Source organism: Phoxinus phoxinus, assembly GCF_949152265.1.
Source record: "Phoxinus phoxinus genome assembly, chromosome: 8".
NCBI lineage: Eukaryota > Metazoa > Chordata > Actinopteri > Cypriniformes > Leuciscidae > Phoxinus > Phoxinus phoxinus.
In genome coordinates, this window is record NC_136883.1 from 36,666,700 (window position 1) to 36,691,180 (window position 24,481).

At 38.0% G+C, this 24,481-nt stretch overlaps 2 protein-coding genes across 5 annotated transcripts in view; one reads left to right on the forward strand and one right to left on the reverse strand.

The window, feature by feature from the left end:
* Positions 1-2,826, reverse strand: part of lsm14ab (LSM14A mRNA processing body assembly factor b) — a 28,574-nt gene extending 25,748 nt beyond the window's left edge. Inside the window, exons 1-2 of one of the 2 annotated variants that reach the window (XM_079620179.1) lie at positions 2,487-2,826; positions 963-1,126 (exon numbers count right to left, since the gene is read on the reverse strand). In XM_079620179.1, the coding sequence (XP_079476305.1) occupies positions 963-1,126; positions 2,487-2,607 (285 nt within the window). In that variant the 5' untranslated portion in view covers positions 2,608-2,826. The remainder of the gene's footprint in view (positions 1-962; positions 1,127-2,486) is intronic. The other variant, XM_079620178.1, reaches the window with a different exon arrangement.
* Positions 2,827-4,042: 1,216 nt separating this feature from the next.
* Positions 4,043-24,481, forward strand: part of LOC307002874 (transcription initiation factor TFIID subunit 4) — a 108,731-nt gene continuing 88,292 nt past the window's right edge. The window contains exons 1-4 of one of the 3 annotated variants that reach the window (XM_079620816.1): positions 4,055-5,004; positions 8,445-8,587; positions 20,999-21,100; positions 22,832-22,975. In XM_079620816.1, the coding sequence (XP_079476942.1) occupies positions 4,092-5,004; positions 8,445-8,587; positions 20,999-21,100; positions 22,832-22,975 (1,302 nt within the window). In that variant the 5' untranslated portion in view covers positions 4,055-4,091. Of the gene's footprint in view, positions 5,005-8,444; positions 8,588-20,998; positions 21,101-22,831; positions 22,976-24,481 lie in introns of all 3 variants that reach the window. The other 2 variants (XM_079620818.1, XM_079620817.1) reach the window with 2 other exon arrangements.

A 24,481-nucleotide genomic window follows, 5' to 3' on the forward strand; every position in this document is an offset into this window, starting at 1 on the left:
ACTGAACCCTTTTGTCACAAAAGCCTGTTTTCCACTGTCAAGGCATCGCGAGTTCATGTTTTACAGCAGAAACGAAAAGCCCTGAAAAGTCTGTTTTAGCGAATCAGTGCGCAGTATTCAGGTCAGGTGACAAGGCTGCTAGTCACTTTGAAAAGACGCGCTAGCTGAGAGGAGTTTCGTCAAAGCTGACTAAAGTGATCGAGGATGGATTTCAACGAACTTGATGTACCCGTGATATCTTCTTCGGGGCGTAAAAGGAAAATAAAACCTGAAACTTTTTCACGGAATCAATATTGCTAAAGCAGAACGTTAGTGGTGAGGGAAAAGCTCTCTGTATTGTGTGTACGTTAATCACAACAACAAAGTTTTACAGGTGTCTATGTCAGCTGAGGAGATTAACATTACCAAGATCAACCAAGTGTTTTATTATGTATCATAGCAATTACTTGATTTGTTTAACTCTGAAACATGAAATGTGGAGTTATCTGCTCTTGCCACAAAGAAGAAAAAAAAATATCTAAAAATACTTTCAATGAACTTTAATTTTATAAGTTACCTGTATTTTTTTTAGTTATTATTACTTAATCAAAACAACCCAGCTGCAGTTTTATTGATATTCAAATGCACAATAAAAATAAAAAACATGATATATGAACATGAACAAGAACGGAGTTATCTGTTTTTGCAAATTAACTCTTCTGTACATACATAAAAGCATTCTGAGGTGCGAGTACTTTCTCAGAATCAGCCGAACGCACGAACGCTCTTCTTCGAGAGCATTTGAGCTTGTGGTTAAAAACTAGCCTAGAGCGCCACCTGCTGTTAAAAACTAAGTTTAGAATCGATTCGCGATGCATTCAGAAACAATTGGAATCGATCCACGAATCGCTATGCACCGATATACATTATCCCAACCGTACTGCTTTACGTTCTGCAGAAACACCTGAACGTGTGCAGCTCACCTGCACGATGGCAGGATCCTGAGGAAGGTTACAGGTGGGTTTGGGTGGCTCGCACACAGTCAGATCTTTGATGTCACTTCCTCTGAATATGATGTACTCAAAGACATCATCTCGAGGGGGGATAGGCCTGTCCGTGGGACGATCCTCAGTGCCGAAGGACTTCACTACAAGAGAAAGGAAAATGTTAAAATTCACCCCAAAAAAGAGGGAGTCACATGGGTCTTTTTTATTTATTTATTGAGATGTATACATATGAAAGCTAAATAAATAATCTTTCCATTGATGTGTGGTTTGTTAGGATAGGACAATATTTGGCTGAGATACAACTATTGAAAAAAATCGAAACATTGAGAAAATCTCCTTTAAAGTTGTGCATTTATGTTCACGATTGTGCTGCATTCACTCACAAAAATACATGTTTTATATATTTACAGTAGGAAAATTACTAAATATCTTCATGGAACATGATCTTAATATCCTCATGATTTTTGGCATAAAAGAAAAATGGATAATTTTGACCCATACAATGTATAGTTGCTATTGCCACAGATATACCCGTGCGACTCCAGACTGGTGTGTGATCCAGGGTCAATCATATATTTTTTTCATCCACTCCCTGTCTTCCTCCAGGTCCTGTGTGTATGTTTACTTTGTATTTGTAATGTGCATAACTGATTTAGGCCTGATTGAACTCCGAAAAATATTTTAGTGAATTTCTCTCCCATAGATGTAACAGTTTTAAGTCTAAATGTCCTGTAAAGAGCACGTTCAGGGCTTTTCAAATTGTTAGTCATGAATAAACATCTCAGGAAAATGTTGTGGGGTTTCTAATCAAAATATGACTTTACAAAACAGGACATTCATTTAATACATGTAGAGGACACCAGGACTTAAATCATGTTTATTACACAACAACTACTATGATAATGTCACTAATTATTACTCCCATTATTACTCTTCTTTTTTCATTACATGTTGCCACAAGAACACATTAATATGCAAATTAGATACAGTGTCTAGATACATTATATTGAACAGGACTACCCATTTATGGCCAGTTTACCCAGATAATGCCATATACAAGTATTATGCCATCAATTAATTCCGCTATATCTTTCATAACATAGTTGAGAATCATCTCTTTATAGAAAGTTTGGTTTAAAAAAAATCCTGAAACCTAAAAATTGATAGGTGAATAAAAAGAAATCCCATTGTTGATGCCATCCACTACAGAGGACATAGCATAACAACAAAACACGTTTTTCCCCATTTGATTATCATGCTTTAAAACAATGTATTGACATGAAAAAATACTAAATACAACACACTTTTTTGCTGTGTCTCAGGAGGAGATCTGATTTGTGTAAATATATGAGTGTGTGTGTCAGTGTATTGTGTTTACATTTAGCCAGGGCTACAACTGAATTCTCATGTGTTGATGTGTAATTCCCCTATATATGTCCTCTGTAGGTATTTTAAATGCACATATTTATAATATTGAGTGTGTGTATGTATTGTGTGTACCTTTAGCCAGAGCTACAGTGCTGTTCTCAGTGTCGATCGTGTATAAAACTCCTTCATATCGGATCTCGGCCTTTGAGATCAGACTGATCTTGCTCCCGATATAAGGCGTCCCTCCGCTCATCTTTCTGCTCTACTTCTCTCCCGTGAAGCTGCTCGGGTCCTCGGGTCTCCTTTGCGCTCGGTTTTATCGGACTTAAGAGTGTTTTTCGGTGATTTGACGTCGTTTTCTTTCAGCCTGTGTTTAACACGACATGGACGAGTTCATTTTCCTCCGCACTGAATCGAGTTGCATCCTGGGTAACGAGCCTACCCCCCCTCCTTCGCTCCCTCACGCTGGTATCGCGAGAGTTCGCGGGATTTTAGTAAAAGTCCCGTTACATTGGGAATTATGTAAGAGAAAATGCGATATTACCTAATGTAAGAACTAAGAAGTAAATAAAGTGACATTTTGAATTGGGTTAGGGTTAACCAAAGATTAAAATGGGGTAGCCAGCCTAACCCTATAGCTTATTTGACCCGAATGACTGTAATGAGATCAGTTTATATTCCCAAGCACAACCGCAACTTCTTGCGCATCTTTCATTGAATGTTCATTGTTAATTATTATTATTATTATATCATGTCATGTTATATTATGTTATAAAAATAAGTTATATAAGTTAATAAGGTACCCTGAAATGAAATCCCACCACATCAACAGTTATTGCTACTAATCAAAATAGGCCTATTTATTCAACAGTTATTATCCTTATTACCAGTGGCTGTGAAACTGTAATATATTATGACTGTTCTTATACACACACAGAGCCAATGAGGAGAGCTGGTCTTCAAAGCTTTTGTTGTTTCACAATTACATATCTGGCATGTCGGATTACAAACAGCAGAAAAAAACATAAGGACTAAATACACTAAAAGTTTAAAAGCTTTATGACATCATTCAAAGTTTGTAATCATGCTTGGAAAACTTTCATAAACATTTCCACCATGATCTATTTTCTAATGCTTAAATTTCAATTCCTTTGAATTTTCTGTAGCCTATCTTTTGCCCTACTTTATTTGACAGTATACGCTAACCTTTAACTTTCACTTGCATGGACCTTTTATTAATAAGAGAGACAAAATGCATATCAATGGTTATATTAATATTTAATGAAATCAATAAAATGGTATATGTAATTGTACTATCTATCTATCTATCTATCGTTCTTTCTATCTATCGTTCTTTCTATCTATCTATCTATCTATCTATCTATCTATCTATCTATCTATCTATCTATCTATCTATCTATCTATCTATCTATCTATCTATCTATCTATCTATCTATCTATCTATCTATCTATCTATCTATCTATCTATCTATCTATCTATCTATCTATCTATCTATCTATCTATCTATCTATCTATCTATCTATCTTTTCCCTCCAAGCTCGTGTGCATTAGTAGACTATCCTCGACCGCCTTGAGTTGTAACAGGGGGACAACTGTTTGGCTTTGGCCCTCTGACGTCATATCCATTCCCACAATGCCATAGTAACACGACTGCGCACTCGCGCTCGTGGACGCGCACCAGCAGACAGCCCATCACACACACAGAGCGAGCGAACATGGCGGGCGCCTCCGACCCTCTGGAAGACATGCTCTTCTCCGAGGTGGACGAGAAAGCCGTGAGCGATCTAGTGGGCTCGCTGGAGTCTCAGCTGGGGGGTCAACGCGACGCGACGCGCGCGCCGCCCGAGAACGCGCGCCCGGGCATCGCGAGGCAGCAGCAGCCAGCAGGAGGAAGAGCTCATGTAGACTCTCCATCAGAACCACAACAACAAACACATCAGCAGCAGAACGCGCGGAAAGCGGCGCGCAACCCGGATTCAGACCCGAAAGACGCCAGCATGGAGAAACACGCCAAAGCCCTGGAGAAGGAGAGTCCTCTGAAGTCTCACGGCAGCATCATCATCATCACTACGGCTGCAGCCTCCGACGGGGGATCCGCTCCTGCACCGGGCAACAAAGGTGAGAGCCCGAGGGACACCCGCAAGAAACACCCGAACGCGCGCGCGCGACGCGCCTCAGCGTCCCACAGTCTCAACGGCGCAGCATCAGCATCACCCAGCACCTCCAGCCCGGCTGTCAGCGTGGCCAGTAACCCGCAGGCGATCGCGCTGGACCGCGGGACGCCCACCATCGCGCTGCACAGACTCCCGCGTCACATTATCGCCAGCATCGCGCAGAATGGAAACGGCACGTCGGTGTCCGCGCTGGTCCAGCAGGGCGCGCGGATTGGAGCGGCGGGCGCGCAGGTGAACCACAGCAACGCGCCTGGGAACAACGCGAAAGCCGCGTCGCCTCCCGCTGCGCCCGCTGGAACGCCTGTCAAACCCGCTGTCAGTGTCAGTGCGGCTCCGGGCGTCAGACCCGCGCAGACCCCTGCGCAACAGAGGCTCGTAACGCCGCAGCTGATCGTCAGACCGCCGCAACAGCAAACTACCATTCAGCTGCCGCCCGGATTCACCATCCCACCAGGTACCGAGTCTCCTCACATGATGCCAGCTCTGAAGCGACAGATGGAGGGCTGGGAAACATGTGGCGACACAAATCAAAACTCTTATATTTAAACTTCTTGTTGGTCACTGTAGACATTCATCAGGTGCCTTCTGTTAGCAGCACTTGTTGATGCTCTTCCTTCACTATCTGCTATAATTCGTCTTTTAAGCATCTTTAAGCTTTTCTAACATCACGAGAAACATAAATGATGTCAAGTGTGTCTGAACATTTGACTGCAGGTGTATACACAGGGCCTAAAACTAACTTTTTGCCACAGCACACACACAGTGACTTAAAATAATGTACCGACCATACATATTTTTTACAGTCCATGAAATAGTTTTTTTTAAAACAGTTTTGGCACCAACATTTTAGACACCAGTGAAAATTCCCAATTCTCAATTGCAATTTTGATGCCACAGATAAAACTACTAGCCTAAAAAGACAAGCAATACAATAAGTACAAATAATCAAGTTATAAGCACACAATAAATACAATATAACAAAGATACAAATTAAATAAACAATGCTTTTCAGGTAGATCCGACAGTAGTTTTCAGGTACAGTCATTTAATTAATCAAATGTGACCCTGGACCACATAACCACCAGTCACATGGGTCAATTTTCTGAAATTGAGATTTATACATCACATGAAAGCTAAATAAATAATCTTTCCATTGATGTGTGGTTTGTTAGGATATGACAATATTTGGTCGAGACACAACTATTGAAAATCTGGAATCTGAGGAGCAAAAAAATGTAAACATTGAGAAAATCTCCTTTAAAGTTGTGCATTTATGTTCACGATTGTGCTGCATTCACTCACAAAAATACATGTTTTATATATTTACGGTCGGACATTTACTAAATATCTTCATGGAACATGATCTTAATATCCTAATGATTTTTGGCATAAAAGAAAAATTGATAATTTTGACCCATACACTGTATAGTTGCTATTGCCACAGATATACCCGTGCGACTCCAGTCCAGGGTCACAAATGTAAAATAACTCTTCACTGTTTAAACTAAAGATTCTTATTAATCCTTATTAAAGGATAATAATAATGTTTTATTTTGGGTTTTAGTTATTTAGTATTTCAACTTATTTCAAAGTTACAACAGTTATTAAGTCAAGAGTGTTGTTTGATTAGCATTAAAAACACAGACAGCCGCAGGAATATTAGGCTACTGTCACTTTAAGAGCGACTGCACGGATCTAATATCCTGACACTGTTACACATGCCTTTACTTTCTCAGCTGTTTACGTTCACTTAAGACTTAACCGACTAGAGGATAACTCACTATATGTTTGCGCACGCAAAATATCCACACAGCACGAGGAACAAAATGAGCTTGAATTTTAAAATTGTCAAGGGTTAAATTTCGCGATGATGCAGCCTGGCCTGTCCACTGTCCCGCGTTGAACATTTTAAAGACCTTTAAACTTTGACTTTTAAAGACTTATTGCTTTATTTTTTTTTTGCAATTTACTTTATTTGCAATTCTTTTTTAAATCAATAAATAAAATAAATAAATAAATTATTCAGTATGATATATTCAGTGGCCAAAAAGTGTTTAGACACTTAAGTTACAATTATAAATAGTAAATGTCATTCTTGCTTGACTAAATTTTGAAAAAAAAGATGTTTTGCTTGATAAGTTTGTTTGTGCCGTCTTTCTTTACAATGATGCTTGCTTTGATGTTTTGTTATGTAATATAATATTTTTGTATGAAATAACATTTTTATGCGTGACCAATAATATTCTCCATGATGTATGTTATGATTTCAGTATGAACAAGCTTCTCACCAGATGATGCTGGTATACAAGTCATCACATTTATGAGTTTTAATGCAACTTTAATAACTTTACTCTCATCTCCAAATGAACAGAGGTGAAAAATAAGATTATGGATGAGATTCAAACATTAAACCGTTTTAAATCTTTCAGTCACAAGCCCAGATCTGTAAAAACCAGGCTGGAGTTTTTGTTATTCGGTGAAGCTGAACTTTTCACATGTGTTTGGATGTTTGGAGTCAATAATGAGTAAATCACAAGATATCTTACAACTTTCACAGATTACAGTTTCTAGTCTACCGTATTCATAGACTGAGTTTAGATTTTAATTATGAAGTATGATTCATCATGAAACAACAGTTCTTTTGCTGCTCAGTAAATATTAAGCCTATCATTACTATCTTAGATTCTCAGACTGAGTGTTTACAGCACTAGTTATGAAACAAGTGAATGTAAATAATAATATAATAATAATAAACTTTATTTTCTGTAGCGCCTTTAAAGTCGCATCTCAAAGCGCTTCACAGGAATAGATACAAGATAAAATAATTATGGCTGTGAAACGATTAATCGCATCCAAAATAAAAGTTGTTTACATAATATGTGTGTGTGTACTGTGTATAATTATTTTGTATATATAAATACACACACGTGCATGTATATATTTAAGAATTTTTATTTATTTATTTATATATTAAATATTTATATTTAATATAAATTATATATAAATCTATATACATGCAAATATTTCTAAAATATATACATGCACATGTGTGTATTTATATTTACAAAATAATTATACACAGTACACACACATATTATGTTATTAAACACAAACTTTTATTTTGGATGATTATCGGGATTAATCGTTTAACAGCCCTAAAAATAATAGAAAAATAATACATTTAAACTGCATCTCAGCTCCGAGTCTGATCGTTGTTTTAATGGTGTGAGTTTAATTATGTGTGTAATCTGTGATATGCTGTTAAACGAGTCGTTGCTTTTGTTTTATAAAAAAACTTTACATATAGCATGTCAAAGGAAAGATTATTTACAGTATATAGCACATTTCATAATGTCAGTAATGTTACATAATGTTAATTTAAAGCGCTTAAAATGTGTTTAAAAAATCAAAAAATTTTTTTTATTTTCAATGAATTTCTAACATAAAAATGTAAAAGAATCAGTATTATAGAAGTATTGAAATTGTATTTTTCGTATTGTATTCACGTTTTCTCCATGTTTAGTCAACAGAGTTTACTAGTTGTGTGATAATTGGCAGTACAGTATTGCATTTATTCTTTAAAATAATAGTATTTCCATGCATAATAATTACAAAAGATGATGTTTAGCATTTCACAATACACACTGTCAACTTATTAAAATAATTTCCTGTCATTTCCCCGAATGCTATTTTTCACATGTTATCTGGAGGGAAATGCTGCACATAAAGACATCACACAGATTATGCAATATCTCCAAAAGCTTCAGCTGTTGATCGTAACTTTGTTTCGTGCATTGATGCTCTTCGTGATGCAGTGCTGTATATTTAGTGATTGAGTGTGTGTGAGTGTCCCGGTCAGCGGTGAATAACTGATGTTGTGTGTGTGTGTTTGAGGGATGGTGCTGGTCCGCACAGAGATGGGTCAGCTGGTGATGGTTCCTCAACAGGCTCTGGCTCAGGCACAGGCCCAGAACAGCATCTCCCCAAGACCCTCCACACCCACCAGCACCGCCACCTTCAGGGTCACGACCCCACAGGTACCACACACACACACACACACACACACACACACACACACACACACACACACACACACACACACACACACACACACACACACACACACACACACACACACACACACACACACACACACACACACACACACCAGCACTGCCACCTTCAGGGTCACGACCCCACAGGTACCACACACACACACACACACACACACACACACACACACACACACCAGCACTGCCACCTTCAGGGTCACGACCCCACAGGTACCACACACACACACACACACACACACACACACACACAAACACACACACACACACACTAGCACTGCCACCTTCAGGGTCACGACCCCACAGGTACCACACACACACACACACACACACACACACACACACACACACACACACACACACACACCAGCACTGCCACCTTCAGGGTCACGACCCCACAGGTACCACACACACACACACACACACACACACACACACACACACACACACACACACCAGCACTGCCACCTTCAGGGTCACGACCCCACAGGTATCACACACACACACACACACACACACCAGCACTGCCACCTTCAGGGTCACGACCCCATCGGACCAATTATGCTAATAAGTTATATTGTTATGTAGGTTTACTGGAACTACTGACGACTGGTTTCTGGCACTTCAGAATCTATTCTTTCTTTTTACTTTTACTTTTTAACTTTCGCTTTTTCCTTTTAGGAGAGAACAACTTTGCATCTAAACTTTGCAGAACTTTTACATTCACAAACAGCTTTATTACGTCACGTCCGAAAAAGCATAACAGGTGCACTTTAAAGTCAATTGTTTTACAGTTTTATTATTAAACATCCTTTTGTAAAACTGAACTGACATCAAGCAGTTTGAAGTCAGACCGGATGCGTTCAGACAAACTTATTGAATTTAATAATTATGTTTAATACTAACTTTATTACTTATTTAATACCACGAAATGTCACTGATATCCCTGAATATGCTGAGAGATTGAACATGTTACATGTTATATGTTATATATTGAGAGTCAACATCATTCATTATAATTAACTCTCTTTTTATTATTATTTATGAATGTATCTTTGGGGAAAGGTAAAAACATCACGATGATCCAGTAGTGTGTGGATCTAGAGCAGCAGGTCACGACCCCCAGCAGGGGTCACCAAGGGGTCAAACGAAAAATGTTGATAAGATGCTTCTCCCAGGAAATATGTAATAAAGAAGCCTAAGCCCCGCCCCTCCGCTTCCGGCTCATGGGACCTTATTTCAGAAAAAACATGTATGGTAGTCAATGGCGAGCGACAACTTATCTTTTTATTCCGTCTGAACTGTGTCCTGAATTACACATATGATGTTTGTTCATTTAAAAGATAATTATGAAAGTCAAGAAAGTCTCAGTTTGTCATAAAACAGAAGAGTAACGTTTAGTTTTATGTGGAAATCGCTCAATGAACTTCATCTCTCGTGTCGCACTGTACGTCACCGTTGCTCGTGTGTGTGCAGTCTGGTACAACACACTCCGGCATGACGGCGCAACGTCACGATTATAACGTAAGACTATAGAAAACATGACAGGCGTTAGCTTCAGTAAAGTTAGCTTCAGTAAAGTTAGCTTCAGTAAAGTTAGCTTCAGTAAAGTCAGCTTCAGTAAAGTTAGCTTCAGTAAAGTCAGCTTCAGTAAAGTTAGCTTCAGTAAAGTTAGCTTCAGTAAAGTTAGCTTCAGTAAAGTCAGCTTCAGTAAAGTTAGGTTCAGTAAAGTCAGCTTCAGTAAAGTTAGCTTCAGTAAAGTCAGCTTCAGTAAAGTTAGCTTCAGTAAAGTTAGCTTCAGTAAAGTTAGCTTCAGTAAAGTCAGCTTCAGTAAAGTTAGCTTCAGTAAAGTCAGCTTCAGTAAAGTTAGCTTCAGTAAAGTTAGCTTCAGTAAAGTCAGCTTCAGTAAAGTTAGCTTCAGTAAAGTTAGCTTCAGTAAAGTTAGCTTCAGTAAAGTTAGCTTCAGTAAAGTTAGCTTCAGTAAAGTCAGCTTCAGTAAAGTTAGCTTCAGTAAAGTCAGCTTCAGTAAAGTTAGCTTCAGTAAAGTTAGCTTCAGTAAAGTCAGCTTCAGTAAAGTTAGCTTCAGTAAAGTTAGCTTCAGTAAAGTCAGCTTCAGTAAAGTTAGCTTCAGTAAAGTTAGCTTCAGTAAAGTTAGCTTCAGTAAAGTTAGCTTCAGTAAAGTCAGCTTCAGTAAAGTTAGGTTCAGTAAAGTCAGCTTCAGTAAAGTTAGCTTCAGTAAAGTCAGCTTCAGTAAAGTTAGCTTCAGTAAAGTTAGCTTCAGTAAAGTTAGCTTCAGTAAAGTCAGCTTCAGTAAAGTTAGCTTCAGTAAAGTCAGCTTCAGTAAAGTTAGCTTCAGTAAAGTTAGCTTCAGTAAAGTTAGCTTCAGTAAAGTTAGCTTCAGTAAAGTTAGCTTCAGTAGAGTTAGCTTCAGTAAAGTTAGCTTCAGTAAAGTTAGCTTCAGTAAAGTCAGCTTCAGTAAAGTTAGCTTCAGTAAAGTCAGCTTCAGTAAAGTTAGCTTCAGTAAAGTTAGCTTCAGTAAAGTTAGCTTCAGTAAAGTCAGCTTCAGTAAAGTTAGCTTCAGTAAAGTCAGCTTCAGTAAAGTTAGCTTCAGTCAAGTTAGCTTCAGTAAAGTTAGCTTCAGTAAAGTTAGCTTCAGTAAAGTTAGCTTCAGTAGAGTTAGCTTCAGTAAAGTTAGCTTCAGTAAAGTCAGCTTCAGTAAAGTCAGCTTCAGTAAAGTCAGCTTCAGTAAAGTCAGCTTCAGTAAAGTTAGCTTCTGTAAAGTCAGCTTCAGTAAAGTTAGCTTCAGTAAAGTCAGCTTCAGTAAAGTCAGCTTCAGTAAAGTCAGCTTCAGTAAAGTCAGCTTCAGTAAAGTTAGCTTCTGTAAAGTCAGCTTCAGTAGAGTTAGCTTCAGTAAAGTCAGCTTCAGTAAAGTTAGCTTCAGTAAAGTCAGCTTCTGTAAAGTCAGCTTCAGTAAAGTTAGCTTTAGTAAAGTCAGCTTCAGTAAAGTTAGCTTCAGTAAAGTCAGCTTCAGTAAAGTTAGCTTCAGTAAAGTTAGCTTCAGTAAAGTCAGCTTCTGTAAAGTCAGCTTCAGTAAAGTTAGCTTTAGTAAAGTCAGCTTCAGTAAAGTTAGCTTCAGTAAAGTCAGCTTCAGTAAAGTTAGCTTCAGTAAAGTCAGCTTCAGTAAAGTTAGCTTCAGTAAAGTCAGCTTCAGTAAAGTCAGCTTCTGTAAAGTCAGCTTCAGTAAAGTTAGCTTTAGTAAAGTCAGCTTCAGTAAAGTTAGCTTCAGTAAAGTCAGCTTCTGTAAAGTTAGCTTCAGTAAAGTCAGCTTCAGTAAAGTCAGCTTCAGTAAAGTCAGCTTCAGTAAAGTCAGCTTCAGTAGAGTTAGCTTCAGTAAAGTCAGCTTCAGTAAAGTTAGCTTCAGTAAAGTCAGCTTCAGTAAAGTCAGCTTCTGTAAAGTCAGCTTCAGTAAAGTTAGCTTCAGTAAAGTTAGCTTCAGTAAAGTCAGCTTCAGTAGAGTTAGCTTCAGTAAAGTCAGCTTCAGTAAAGTTAGCTTCAGTAAAGTCAGCTTCAGTAAAGTCAGCTTCAGTAAAGTTAGCTTCTGTAAAGTCAGCTTCAGTAAAGTCAGCTTCAGTAAAGTCAGCTTCTGTAAAGTCAGCTTCAGTAAAGTTAGCTTCAGTAAAGTTAGCTTCAGTAAAGTCAGCTTCAGTAAAGTTAGCTTCAGTAAAGTTAGCTTCAGTAAAGTTAGCTTCAGTAAAGTCAGCTTCAGTAAAGTTAGCTTCAGTAAAGTCAGCTTCAGTAAGTCAGCTTCAGTAAAGTCAGCTTCAGTAAAGTCAGCTTCAGTAAAGTTAGCTTCAGTAAAGTTAGCTTCAGTAAAGTCAGCTTCAGTAAAGTCAGCTTCAGTAAAGTTAGTTTCAGTAAAGTTAGCTTCAGTAAAGTTAGCTTCAGTAAAGTTAGTTTCAGTAAAGTTAGCTTCAGTAAAGTTAGTTTCAGTAAAGTTAGTTTCAGTAAAGTCAGCTTCAGTAAAGTTAGCTTCAGTAAAGTCAGCTTCAGTAAAGTTAGCTTCAGTAAAGTCAGCTTCAGTAAAGTCAGCTTCAGTAAAGTTAGCTTCAGTAAAGTCAGCTTCAGTAAAGTTAGTTTCAGTAAAGTCAGCTTCAGTAAAGTCAGCTTCAGTAAAGTCAGCTTCAGTAAAGTTAGCTTCAGTAAAGTCAGCTTCAGTAAAGTCAGCTTCTGTAAAGTCAGCTTCAGTAAAGTTAGCTTCAGTAAAGTCAGCTTCAGTAAAGTTAGTTTCAGTAAAGTCAGCTTCAGTAAAGTTAGCTTCAGTAAAGTCAGCTTCAGTAAAGTTAGTTTCAGTAAAGTCAGCTTCAGTAAAGTCAGCTTCTGTAAAGTCAGCTTCAGTAAAGTTAGCTTCAGTAAAGTCAGCTTCAGTAAAGTCAGCTTCAGTAAAGTTAGCTTCAGTAAAGTTAGCTTCAGTAAAGTCAGCTTCAGTAAAGTTAGCTTCAGTAAAGTTAGCTTCAGTAAAGTCAGCTTCAGTAAAGTCAGCTTCAGTAAAGTCAGCTTCAGTAAAGTCAGCTTCAGTAAAGTCAGCTTCAGTAAAGTCAGCTTCAGTAAAGTTAGCTTCAGTAAAGTCAGCTTCAGTAAAGTCAGCTTCAGTAAAGTCAGCTTCAGTAAAGTCAGCTTCAGTAAAGTCAGCTTCAGTAAAGTCAGCTTCAGTAAAGTTAGCTTCAGTAAAGTTAGCTTCAGTAAAGTCAGCTTCAGTAAAGTTAGCTTCAGTAAAGTTAGTTTCAGTAAAGTTAGTTTCAGTAAAGTCAGCTTCAGTAAAGTTAGCTTCAGTAAAGTCAGCTTCAGTAAAGTCAGCTTCAGTAAAGTCAGCTTCAGTAAAGTTAGCTTCAGTAAAGTTAGCTTCAGTAAAGTTAGTTTCAGTAAAGTCAGCTTCAGTAAAGTTAGCTTCAGTAAAGTTAGCTTCAGTAAAGTTAGCTTCAGTAAAGTTAGTTTCAGTAAAGTTAGTTTCAGTAAAGTCAGCTTCAGTAAAGTTAGCTTCAGTAAAGTTAGTTTCAGTAAAGTCAGCTTCAGTAAAGTCAGCTTCAGTAAAGTTAGTTTCAGTAAAGTTAGCTTCAGTAAAGTTAGCTTCAGTAAAGTTAGCTTCAGTAAAGTTAGCTTCAGTAAAGTTAGCTTCAGTAAAGTCAGCTTCAGTAAAGTTAGCTTCAGTAAAGTTAGCTTCAGTAAAGTTAGCTTCAGTAAAGTTAGCTTCAGTAAAGTCAGCTTCAGTAAAGTTAGCTTCAGTAAAGTCAGCTTCAGTAAAGTTAGCTTCAGTAAAGTCAGCTTCAGTAAAGTTAGCTTCAGTAAAGTTAGCTTCAGTAAAGTCAGCTTCAGTAAAGTCAGCTTCAGTAAAGTCAGCTTCAGTAAAGTCAGCTTCAGTAAAGTTAGCTTCAGTAAAGTCAGCTTCAGTAAAATTAGCTTCAGTAAAGTTAGCTTCAGTAAAGTTAGCTTCAGTAAAGTTAGCTTCAGTAAAGTTAGTTTCAGTAAAGTTAGTTTCAGTAAAGTTAGCTTCAGTAAAGTTAGCTTCAGTAAAGTTAGTTTCAGTAAAGTCAGCTTCAGTAAAGTTAGCTTCAGTAAAGTTAGTTTCAGTAAAGTCAGCTTCACTAAAGTCAGCTTCAGTAAAGTTAGCTTCAGTAAAGTTAGCTTCAGTAAAGTTAGCTTCAGTAAAGTTAGCTTCAGTAAAGTCAGCTTCAGTAAAGTTAGCTTCAGTAAAGTCAGCTTCAGTAAAGTTAGCTTCAGTAAAGTCAGCTTCAGTAAAGTTAGCTTCAGTAAAGTCAGCTTCAGTAAAGTTAGCTTCAGTAAAGTCAGCTTCAGTAAAGTTAGCTTCAGTAAAGTCAGCTTCAGTAAAGTTAGCTTCAGTAAAGTTAGCTTCAGTAAAGTTAGTTTCAGTAAAGTTAGCTTCAGTTTCATTCATTGAGAGAAAAGATATGACGTCACATGTGCGCTTTTTGGGTTTGTAGTCTTTGTAATTACGTATGTTCAGTCTTATACCTCAACAGTTTTACATCAAACTGTGACTTTCTTGACTTTAAAATGTATCTTTTAAATTAACAAACATCATATGTGTAATTCAGGGAACAATTCAAACGAGATCAAAATATTTGTTGTCTCTCGCCATTGACTACAATACAATATTTTTCCGAAATAATGTCCCATGGTGGTCCACCGGAAGGGGAGGGGCTTAGGCTCTCTATAGCAGGTAAATTGATCAATTAATAATTAATAACCAGTCCACAGATACCGAGCACTTTTGCACACTAGACACTTTATTATTTGGTTTCATATAAGCAGAAAACACAATGTTGTGAAGCATTTGGCCTGTAAAAGTCCAGGAGAAACACAGATCATGATACTTCATCCAGTATTAATGTTAAATCCAGTATCATTCTCGTTATAAACAATATTAATAAAACGTGTCCTTATCCTACCGGAGAGTTGCTTCACATCTTTTAAAAATATAACACGGGTTTTCGGTTTACCAATTCAGAAACTCAACTTTCACTATTTTCATGTGCAAAATTTGCACCAAATTGGAAACATCAGTAAGCAAAAATGATTTCCACACTGACCATCTGTAAACTAAAACTTATTGCGTTAAACATTCTGTCGGTTTCTCGGAGTGAATCTTGATCGTCAGGGGCAGTGATGGATGGACACATGCACTGCTGACATCTAGTGGCGAACTTTAGTTATTACAACCTGAGATCAGCCTTCAGTAAATTAATGAAGCTTTTAAAATGATTTAATTTCTTCTCATGGATGCAGATTTAATAATTCCTCTTTCTTCAGTCCACAGGAAAATTCAGTTAGCTATTCTCTAGTGTTTTTCTGTTCACATATTTAATATCAATATTCAGAATATTCCAGCCAGTAAAGTTGTTCGTCTGGGTTTGATGGATGTTTTTTTGAAACTCTTTTCATAGACTGACAAAACTAAATTTGAACAGTATTTTTTACTTCTATAATAGTTGTCCATACTAATTATTGAACGTTATAATTACTTAATATGGAATTTAATATTTATGTAAGTATATATTTACAGTATATGGCCACATAAAGATTATATTTGCCTTTTTTTATATTGCAATATGTTGTGCAATATTTTACTAAAAGGCAATGCCTATAATAATGGCTAATTAATATAATAATGATCAAATCAGTTTGTCAGTGTAATGTTCACTCATGGCCACCAGATGGCGCCAGGCGCCCGGGTTTACGAGTGGCTCGATGTTTGAACTCAACAACACTGATGTTAGTCTAATAATAAATCAGGCCATTCAGAAGTTTTTAAAAACAAAACATTTCATTTCTAATATTTAGCAAATGAGTATGTTTTCACATTACATTAACATTTGTGCATTTAGCAGACACCTTTGTCCAAAGTGACTTGCAATTGTAGAGGAACATAAGTTTGTCACAGAGCCAGTATACATTTTAAAAAAGTTGATTAGAAACAAGACAGATGAGATGAGAAATGCAGAGAAAATAAAGAGGATTTATTTTATAGCCAACCATTAAAATAAAATTGCTTTAAATCTAATCACACACTATATAGTTATGTTGGGTTTGTCAAGCCAACAATATCTACAATTAAGGCTTATTCGTTAAACAGACGATCAAAACTATGAAAAGTCCCATCAAGACTCAAGACTTTTGTACAATAAGATTTATAGAGTATTTAAGCTGACTATCCTAGGACAACATGTTAAAGCATGCTAGCAACATGCTAATGACGTAACAACATGTTAAAAATATGCTAACAAAATGCGAATCTTGCTAACAACATGTTAAAACTTGGTAACAATGATAGCAACATACTAAAACATGCTAGCAACGTGTTAAAACATGTTAGCAACATGCTATTCAAGGTAACAACATGATAGCAAAATGCTAATAATGTTAACCACACGTTAGCAACATGTTAATCATGCTAACAACATGTTAATCATGCTAACAACATGTTAATCATGCTAACAACATGTTAATAATGCTAATAATATGTTAGCAACATGCTAATAATGTTAATATCATGCTAACCACATGCTAGCAATATGCTAATTATGTTAAGAATATGTTAACATGTCAATCATGTTAACAACATTATAACAATGAACTAAATCATGTTATCAACATGTTAGCAAACATGTTAAAACATGATAGCAACATGATAATCATGATAACAGAATGCCAGTAACATGTTAATCTTGTTAGCAACATGTTAACATGCTAGCAACTTGTATCATGCTAGCAACATGCTAGAAATTTAATTTTCACTTTCTCTGAGTAAAACTTCAGATTTCAAGCTTTTCAAAGTTATTTTAAATTTTCAGTTTTTTATTTTAATTGACCCTGCTTTGTCAAGCATTAAAGTTTGTCATCAAGCTTGACTCATCTAGTGTTAGATGTCACTCTTCATACAGTTGTTAAAGTTTACCACAGTTATCACAGTTTCAGCCAAAATATCATAGTGACAGTATTTATTACTACAGTAAAATCCTTTCAGTTATTCTAGCCTACTTTTTAATGGCAGTACTGGTTAACAGGCCTTCTTGATACTGCAGTTTTACTTTAGAAGCTAACTTAAAGGAGAACTACGGCGCAAAATGAACCTTTGGTCTAATTACACATTGTTACATAGTCAACCGTTATCTGAGATTTGTTTTCATGATTATCGAATGTAAATAGTTTTATCTCTAAAAACAGTTTAGCCTATAACGCTAGTATAACGCTAATATAACGCTAGTATATAGGGATCTATCTATGAACGCCGAGCCAAGTGCGCTGAACTGTGTAGAATCTCATAATGGTCCAGCGGCGTTCGTAGATCGATTTGATAGAGTCTGTTTTTCAAAGATGGCTTCTGCTTGTATTCGTGAAGTTGACTGTATGTATAAAATATCTTCTTATTAAACTGTCTGGACACTGACAAAGTTCTCAATGCTTCGGTTTGAAGGTAGGGACCCTCATTATGCTACCGTGTTAGTGTGGGGCTATTTTGAACCTTGTTAGTGGTATTAACAAGCGATTTGTATTTGTCATTACTCAATGCCCTATATACTAGCGTTATAGGCTAAACTGTTTTTAGAGATAAAACCATTTACATTCGATAATCATGAAAACAAATCTCAGATAACGGTTGACTAGGTAACAATGTGTAATTAGACCAAAGGTTCATTTTGCCTCTTAACTGTGCAAAAATTCACATTTACTGCGGTAATGTTTTTCCCAGATAAACTGTGTTCAGGACAGTCAGTCACTAGCCGCGTTTCCATTACAGATTTGCGCAAATGTTTTGCGCTTTTATCTAAATATCGATACAAAACTATTGCGAAATGACGGCGTTTCCATTAACCGATGTTATGCGACTAAAACGTCCTTTTTTCTCTCGCGATAAGTCATTCTAAAAATCACGGCAGCGGACGTTGGTTTATATAATATCACAGCCGCATTAGACATTATTATTATTAATGGAGGGAGACGTACGTGTTATCCAAGCATTAATGGCAGGGAAAGACCCTTATATTCCAAACGAAATATAAGGAGTTTCTGGGTGTTTCACCCTCATTTCTGCTCTGAGGTTTTGATTGTGGCATTTCTCTGAAGTTTAGAATCCAGTATTCCTATAGGCTAATTATTGTTTCTTTTATTAATTTAATAAAGAACTCTGTCTCCTATTCCAAACGATCCATGTAGGCTACTTTTGTGTCCATTCGTTTTTTCCTTTTTAAACCCGTAATTGAAAAACGAAAAATAAACGGTTGTCTTTTTAAAACGCAAAGTTGAACACCACAATTTTAATTTAAACTGGCTACACCAACTGCTGCGCAAAAAAAGTAAATATCGACGAATTTTCAGATGTTTGTTTAATGACTTTTTTCCCCTTTATTAAACATGTAAAATATTCACAAATTAATATGGAAAACTTGTCGATTTTACTGGTTTTCTAAGGCCAAATTAGAACCTGGAATTGACATTTTCCCCGCAGTGCTGAATAAGAAGAGCCATTAATATTATTAAACTATTGTTTTCTAACTCGGCTAAAAACATCTCCATCTCCGCTGTTAAGCAGATGCTCTTTTAGAGAGAAATGCACCTTTCATACGGATTACTTAATCAGAACAAAATGTATTAGCTTTCGATTCGAATTTGTTCGTTTTAAAGTGGACATTTCAAGCTTTAGCTACATAGGCTATATTTTGTTTCAGTTCTCGCGCTCCAGTTCAGGGAGATCATGAAAACGCGCCTGATTGTTTTATTTTATTTTACAAAAGCACAACATTTTCTTGTTATTGTTTACACAAATAAAAGTAGTTGAAAATAATGTATTATTTTCTGTATGACCAGAAATTATAGAGTAGGCTATATTAAGTTGTTTCACTGGGAAAATGCAAGTGTTCACGCCCGCGCCTCCGTGCCATGTAGTGCGCGCTCCACACTCCACACATACCCTTAGATATGCGTCAAAATATTGTGTTTATTTGTGATAATCTCAGCTCTGTATTATTATTGTCTAACCCGTATTATGAATGACATTTGACGAATTGCTTTGTTCCTTTTTTGGATAAAAGCGTCATCTAAATATGTAGCCTAGTAAATGTTATAATAATGATGATAATTATTATTATTTGCGTACACGGACCCCAAACACACCGCGTCTTCTAAGTCAGGTGACTGTAAATGCGCAAAAACTGTTTCCATTGCAGTTTTGCGAAATATTCCTTTTTCGAATTGGCTGAAAAACCTCCTCATGCGAGCGTAAAAACTTGTTTGCGATAAACGAGAGTTTTTGCGAAATTGACGTGTTTCCATTGAGCGTATTTTCAATTCGCAATTTCAATTTGCGCAATTTGAAGGGTAATGGAAACGCGGCTAGTGTCGCGTGTGTGTGTCTGAGGTGAGTGTGTGTCTGAGGTGAGGGTGTGTGTGTTCCCCGGCGTCTCCTTCATCCTGCTGTCAGTCATCCTGCGAGCGGAAGACGTTCCTCTTTCCCTCCGAAAGCGTTTAATCATTTATCCTCCAACTGCCTGAGCTTTAAAAGCCAACTCTACTGTCAGCGCAAAGTACTCGTTCTGATGGCGTCGCTGTCAGTGTGCGCGCACGTGTGTGTGTGTGTGTGTGTGTGTGTTCGCGCGCGGCCGCGAGCTCTTCCGCGTCTCTCTCTCTGTGGGAGCTCAGGGACGAGCATCTGCCCTCGAATCCTCAGAGCTGTTAAACTGTGGCTCCTCTCCTTTCTGTACCAGTCCCTCTCATTGTGGCCCTGACTTATATAGTTTAAAGGATTGAAGGTTTACATTTAGTCATTTAGCAGACGCCTTTGTCCAAAGCAACTTACAAATGAGGACTACAGCAAGCGAGTCATCGTGAAAAGGCAAAAACAAGCAAGAAGTGCTCAACATACAAAGTTCAGGCATTGCTCAGAGTAGAACCAGGGAGGATTAAAGGATTTTTTTATTTTTTAGGTTAGGTAGGGTAGGTCAGAATTGTCTAAAAAAACTTTTATTCAAATTTGTTTCAACTGTCTTTATATACCAATACATAATTAAAATGCAAGTACTCTGAAATAGAGAGTATAAAAAACTGAGTGACTCTAGTGTATTTAATCTTCAATAAACACAGCTCATTAATTCCATTCACTCCCACCTAAAAACGGGACAAAAATTTCTAAAGAAAATTCCTGATTCTGAAAAGAAATTCTCCAGAATGCTGACCCCATAGACGTCCACTTTAAGTTTATTATTGCAAACATGATTTTTCAAGGGGAAAAACACGTGATAATCAAGATTATGCTATACATTTTGTTGAAGAAACATCATGAAACTCTAGATGGCGCAAGCTGATTGGTCCTTTACATGCAATCTACAAGCAATCACATGATCACCGCATGGCACGAGCTGATTGGCCTCGCTGATCCTGCAGCCAATGAGATTGCTTGCTCAACATTTAAATAGTCTGGTTGATTGTTTGCTGTAAGCTAGTCCTGCAGTTCCTCTGAACCCCTCCACCTCCCCAGCTCCACCTGTAGATCTGATACAGGATTCATGTCTGTTTATGCAGCAAATCTTACAGCGGAGTGACCAAATACATTCACATTGCCATATTCAATAACTTACTCAATTTATTTTCAGGGTTGTCATGATTGAGTCTTTCTAGTTCACTCAGTACTAAACAAAACTCTGTCAAAGCTCTAGTGTCATGAAGTTACTCGCCCACTAGTGCTCTGTTTCTCAAATCTGATAATTCATCTTTTACTCTGTAACGCTGCTCTCAATCCTCTCTCTCTCTCTCTCTCTCTCTCTCTCCTTTCTTTATGTTCTCCTTCTCTCGCTCCTCTCCTCCCTGCAGTCTCCTGTTAGCACTCAGGCGATTCGTCCCGCTCCCACGGCTCAAACTAAACTGGTCCAGTCCAGTTCACCGGCCCAGACCAGCACCGCAACCGGCCCCGCTGTGAGCACCAGTCCTGTCCTCTCTCTCTCTCTCTCTCTCTCTCTCTCTCTCTCTCTCTCTCACACACACACACACACACACACACACACACACACACACACACACACACACACACACACACACACACACACTCTCTCCCTCTCTCTCACTCACTCACACACACACACACACACACACACACACACACACACACACACTCTCTCTCTCTCTCTCTCTCTCTCTCTCTCTCTCTCTCTCACACACACACACACACACACACACACACACACACACTCTCTCTCACACACACACACACACACACACACACACACACACACACACACACACACACTCTCTCCCTCTCTCTCACTCACTCACTCACACACACACACACACACACACACACACACACACACACACACACACACACACACACACACACACACACACACACACACACACACACACACACACACACACACACACACTCACTCTCTCCCTCTCTCTCACTCACTCACACACACACACACACACACACACACACACACACACACACACACACACACACACACACACACACACACACACACACACACACACACACACACACACTCTCTCTCTCTCTCTCTCTCTCTCTCTCTCTCTCTCTCTCTCACACACACACACACACACACACTCTCACACACACACAGACACACACACACTCACTCTCTCTCTCTGCAGAAGAGTGAAGTCTGAAGAACATTCAGATATTAAAGCCTCTGGATTTATGTAATTTAATTATTTTATTTAATTATTTAAATATATTGCCACTGCTATAGTGTCTATAAATAAAAACGTTTGAAAATGAGTAGCTTTGTCATCACAGCAGAAGTATTAGAAATATCTTGGTCAAAAAGTCAAAAAGTTTATTAGAGCTAGTCCTAACATGTACAATAATGTCAATATTTGCTCTTTATTGTGTGCTTTATTACAACTGGATCTCTGTAGGGATCAACATCCCGAACATTATCTGATGTGTTTGGGTGTATTTGCATGTAAATATCTGCTCCTGCATTCCTGTGCTTATCTATAAAGTCTTGATTTATTAGATTTCTTTTCATACACTCTTATAAAAAATAAAATAAAATAAAAAGGCAAGAACCATTTTCGGATCCCCAAAGAACCCTCCAGTGATCATCAGATCTTAAAATAACCATTTTTATTAGTTGTGAAGAATATTTTAAGGTTCCATGGATGTTAAAGTTCTTAACGGAATCATAGATTCCAATTTAGAACCTTTATTTTTTCAACAGTGTTTTTAAGATTAAGAAAATAATACATACGATTTTTCCAGATTTTCAAATAGTTGTATCTATGCCAAATATTGTCTTATCATAACAAACCACACATCAATGGGAAGCTCATTTATTCAGCTTTCAGATTATCTATAAATCTCAATAATAAAAAAAAGACTGGTTTTGTGGTCCAGGGTCACAATTTAGAACCTTAATTTTTAAGAGTGTAAAGACAAAGAACTTTGAGTCGTCAGGTGCAGCGGATCATGTGACCCGAGTTCTCCTCCTCTCTCTCTCTCTCTCTCTCTCTCTCTCTCTCTCTCTCTCTCTCTCTCTCTCCTGTCGTCCTGCGCTCTCTCGGGACACGCGATGTGACAGTGCGCGCTGTGGCCGTCTCTCCTGTTCTCTGTGGCCTTGCTGGCAGGCAGACGTCAGCTTGTGTTTATCTCTGTGTCTCTGCTTCTTCCTCCTCTAGAAGGGCCCCGTGGCAGCCGGCGTGGCAGTGACAGCTCCCCAGCAGGTCCAGCCGGCCCCGGGCCCCCAGGGGTCCCTCACTCAGATGCCACTGGCCCCTCAGAGCGCAGCCGCCCCGGCCCCCGGAGCCCCGGTCGTCTCCCAGGTCTGTGTGCCCTCCCGTATCAAAGTTTCTCTCTCTCTTTATCTATTCCTTTCCTCAGCTCCACTGAGTGACTGTTGGACCCCTCAAGCGTCCCTGGTTAACTGTCAGGACTTGGTTAAGCGCCATGCAAAACAAACACACACACACACACACACACACACACACACACACACTCACACACACACACACACACACACACACACACACACACACACACACACACACACACACACACACACACACACACACACACACACACACACACACACACACACATACATACACACACACACACTCTCTCTCTCTCTCTCTCTCTCTCTCTCTCTCTCTCTCTCTCTCACACACACACACACTGACACACAGCTGCCAGCAGACACCAGGGTAACACATCTGGATGTTCACACACACACACACACACACACACACACACACACACACACACACACACACACACACACACACACACACACACACACACACACACACACACACACACACACACACACAGACAGACACACACACACACACACTCTCACTCTCTCTCTCTCTCTCTCTCTCTCTCTCTCTCTCTCTCTCTCTCTCACAAACACACACACATACTGACACACAGCTGCCAGCAGACACCAGGGTAACACATCTGGATGTTCACACATAGACAGACACACATGTGGCAGCGTCAGCCTATAGACAACATCTGCACGCAAACACACAGAGGTGCATGTTCCCACACACACTACTGTTTAAAAGTTTGGGGTTGGTAAGATTTTTTTTTTGAAAGAAGTCTCTTCTGCTCACTGAGGCTGCATTTATTTGATCATAATAGTCAAAATAGTGATATATTATTACAATTTAATATAACTGTTTTCTATGTGAATATATAGTAAAGTGTAATTTATTCCTGTGATCAAAGCTGAATTTTCAGCATCATTACTCCAGTCTTCAGTGTCACATGATCCTCCAGAAATCAGTATAATATGATGATCTGATGCTCAAGAAACATTTATGATTATTATCAGTGTTGAAAACTGTTGTGCTGCTTCATATTTTTGTGGAAACTGTGATACATTTTATTTTTCAGGATTCTTTGATGAGTAGAAAGCTGAAAAGAACAGCATTGATTTGAAATGTAAAGCTTTTGTAACATTATTAATGTCTTTACTGTCACTTTTGATCAATTTAATGCATCATCAATGAATAAAAGTGTTCAATTCTTTGCCAGTACCAAACTTATACCACGTATATCCAGGTGAATCTGTACGGGTCATATTTAACCCCAAAATCAAAAGGAATAAGAAAATGAAGCTTATTAATATGTTTTGCATGGTGACATTATTTTTTATGGTGTTCATTTCCTTCCAAATTCTCATTACTTTACTGCAAAAAAACTGCATTTCAATTATTTTTACATTTTTATTCATAATGTGACAAAAATAATGATACTTAAATGAGAAAATATTGATACATAATGATAGTGTTTGTTGTATTGCTTTTAATTTATGGCAAAAG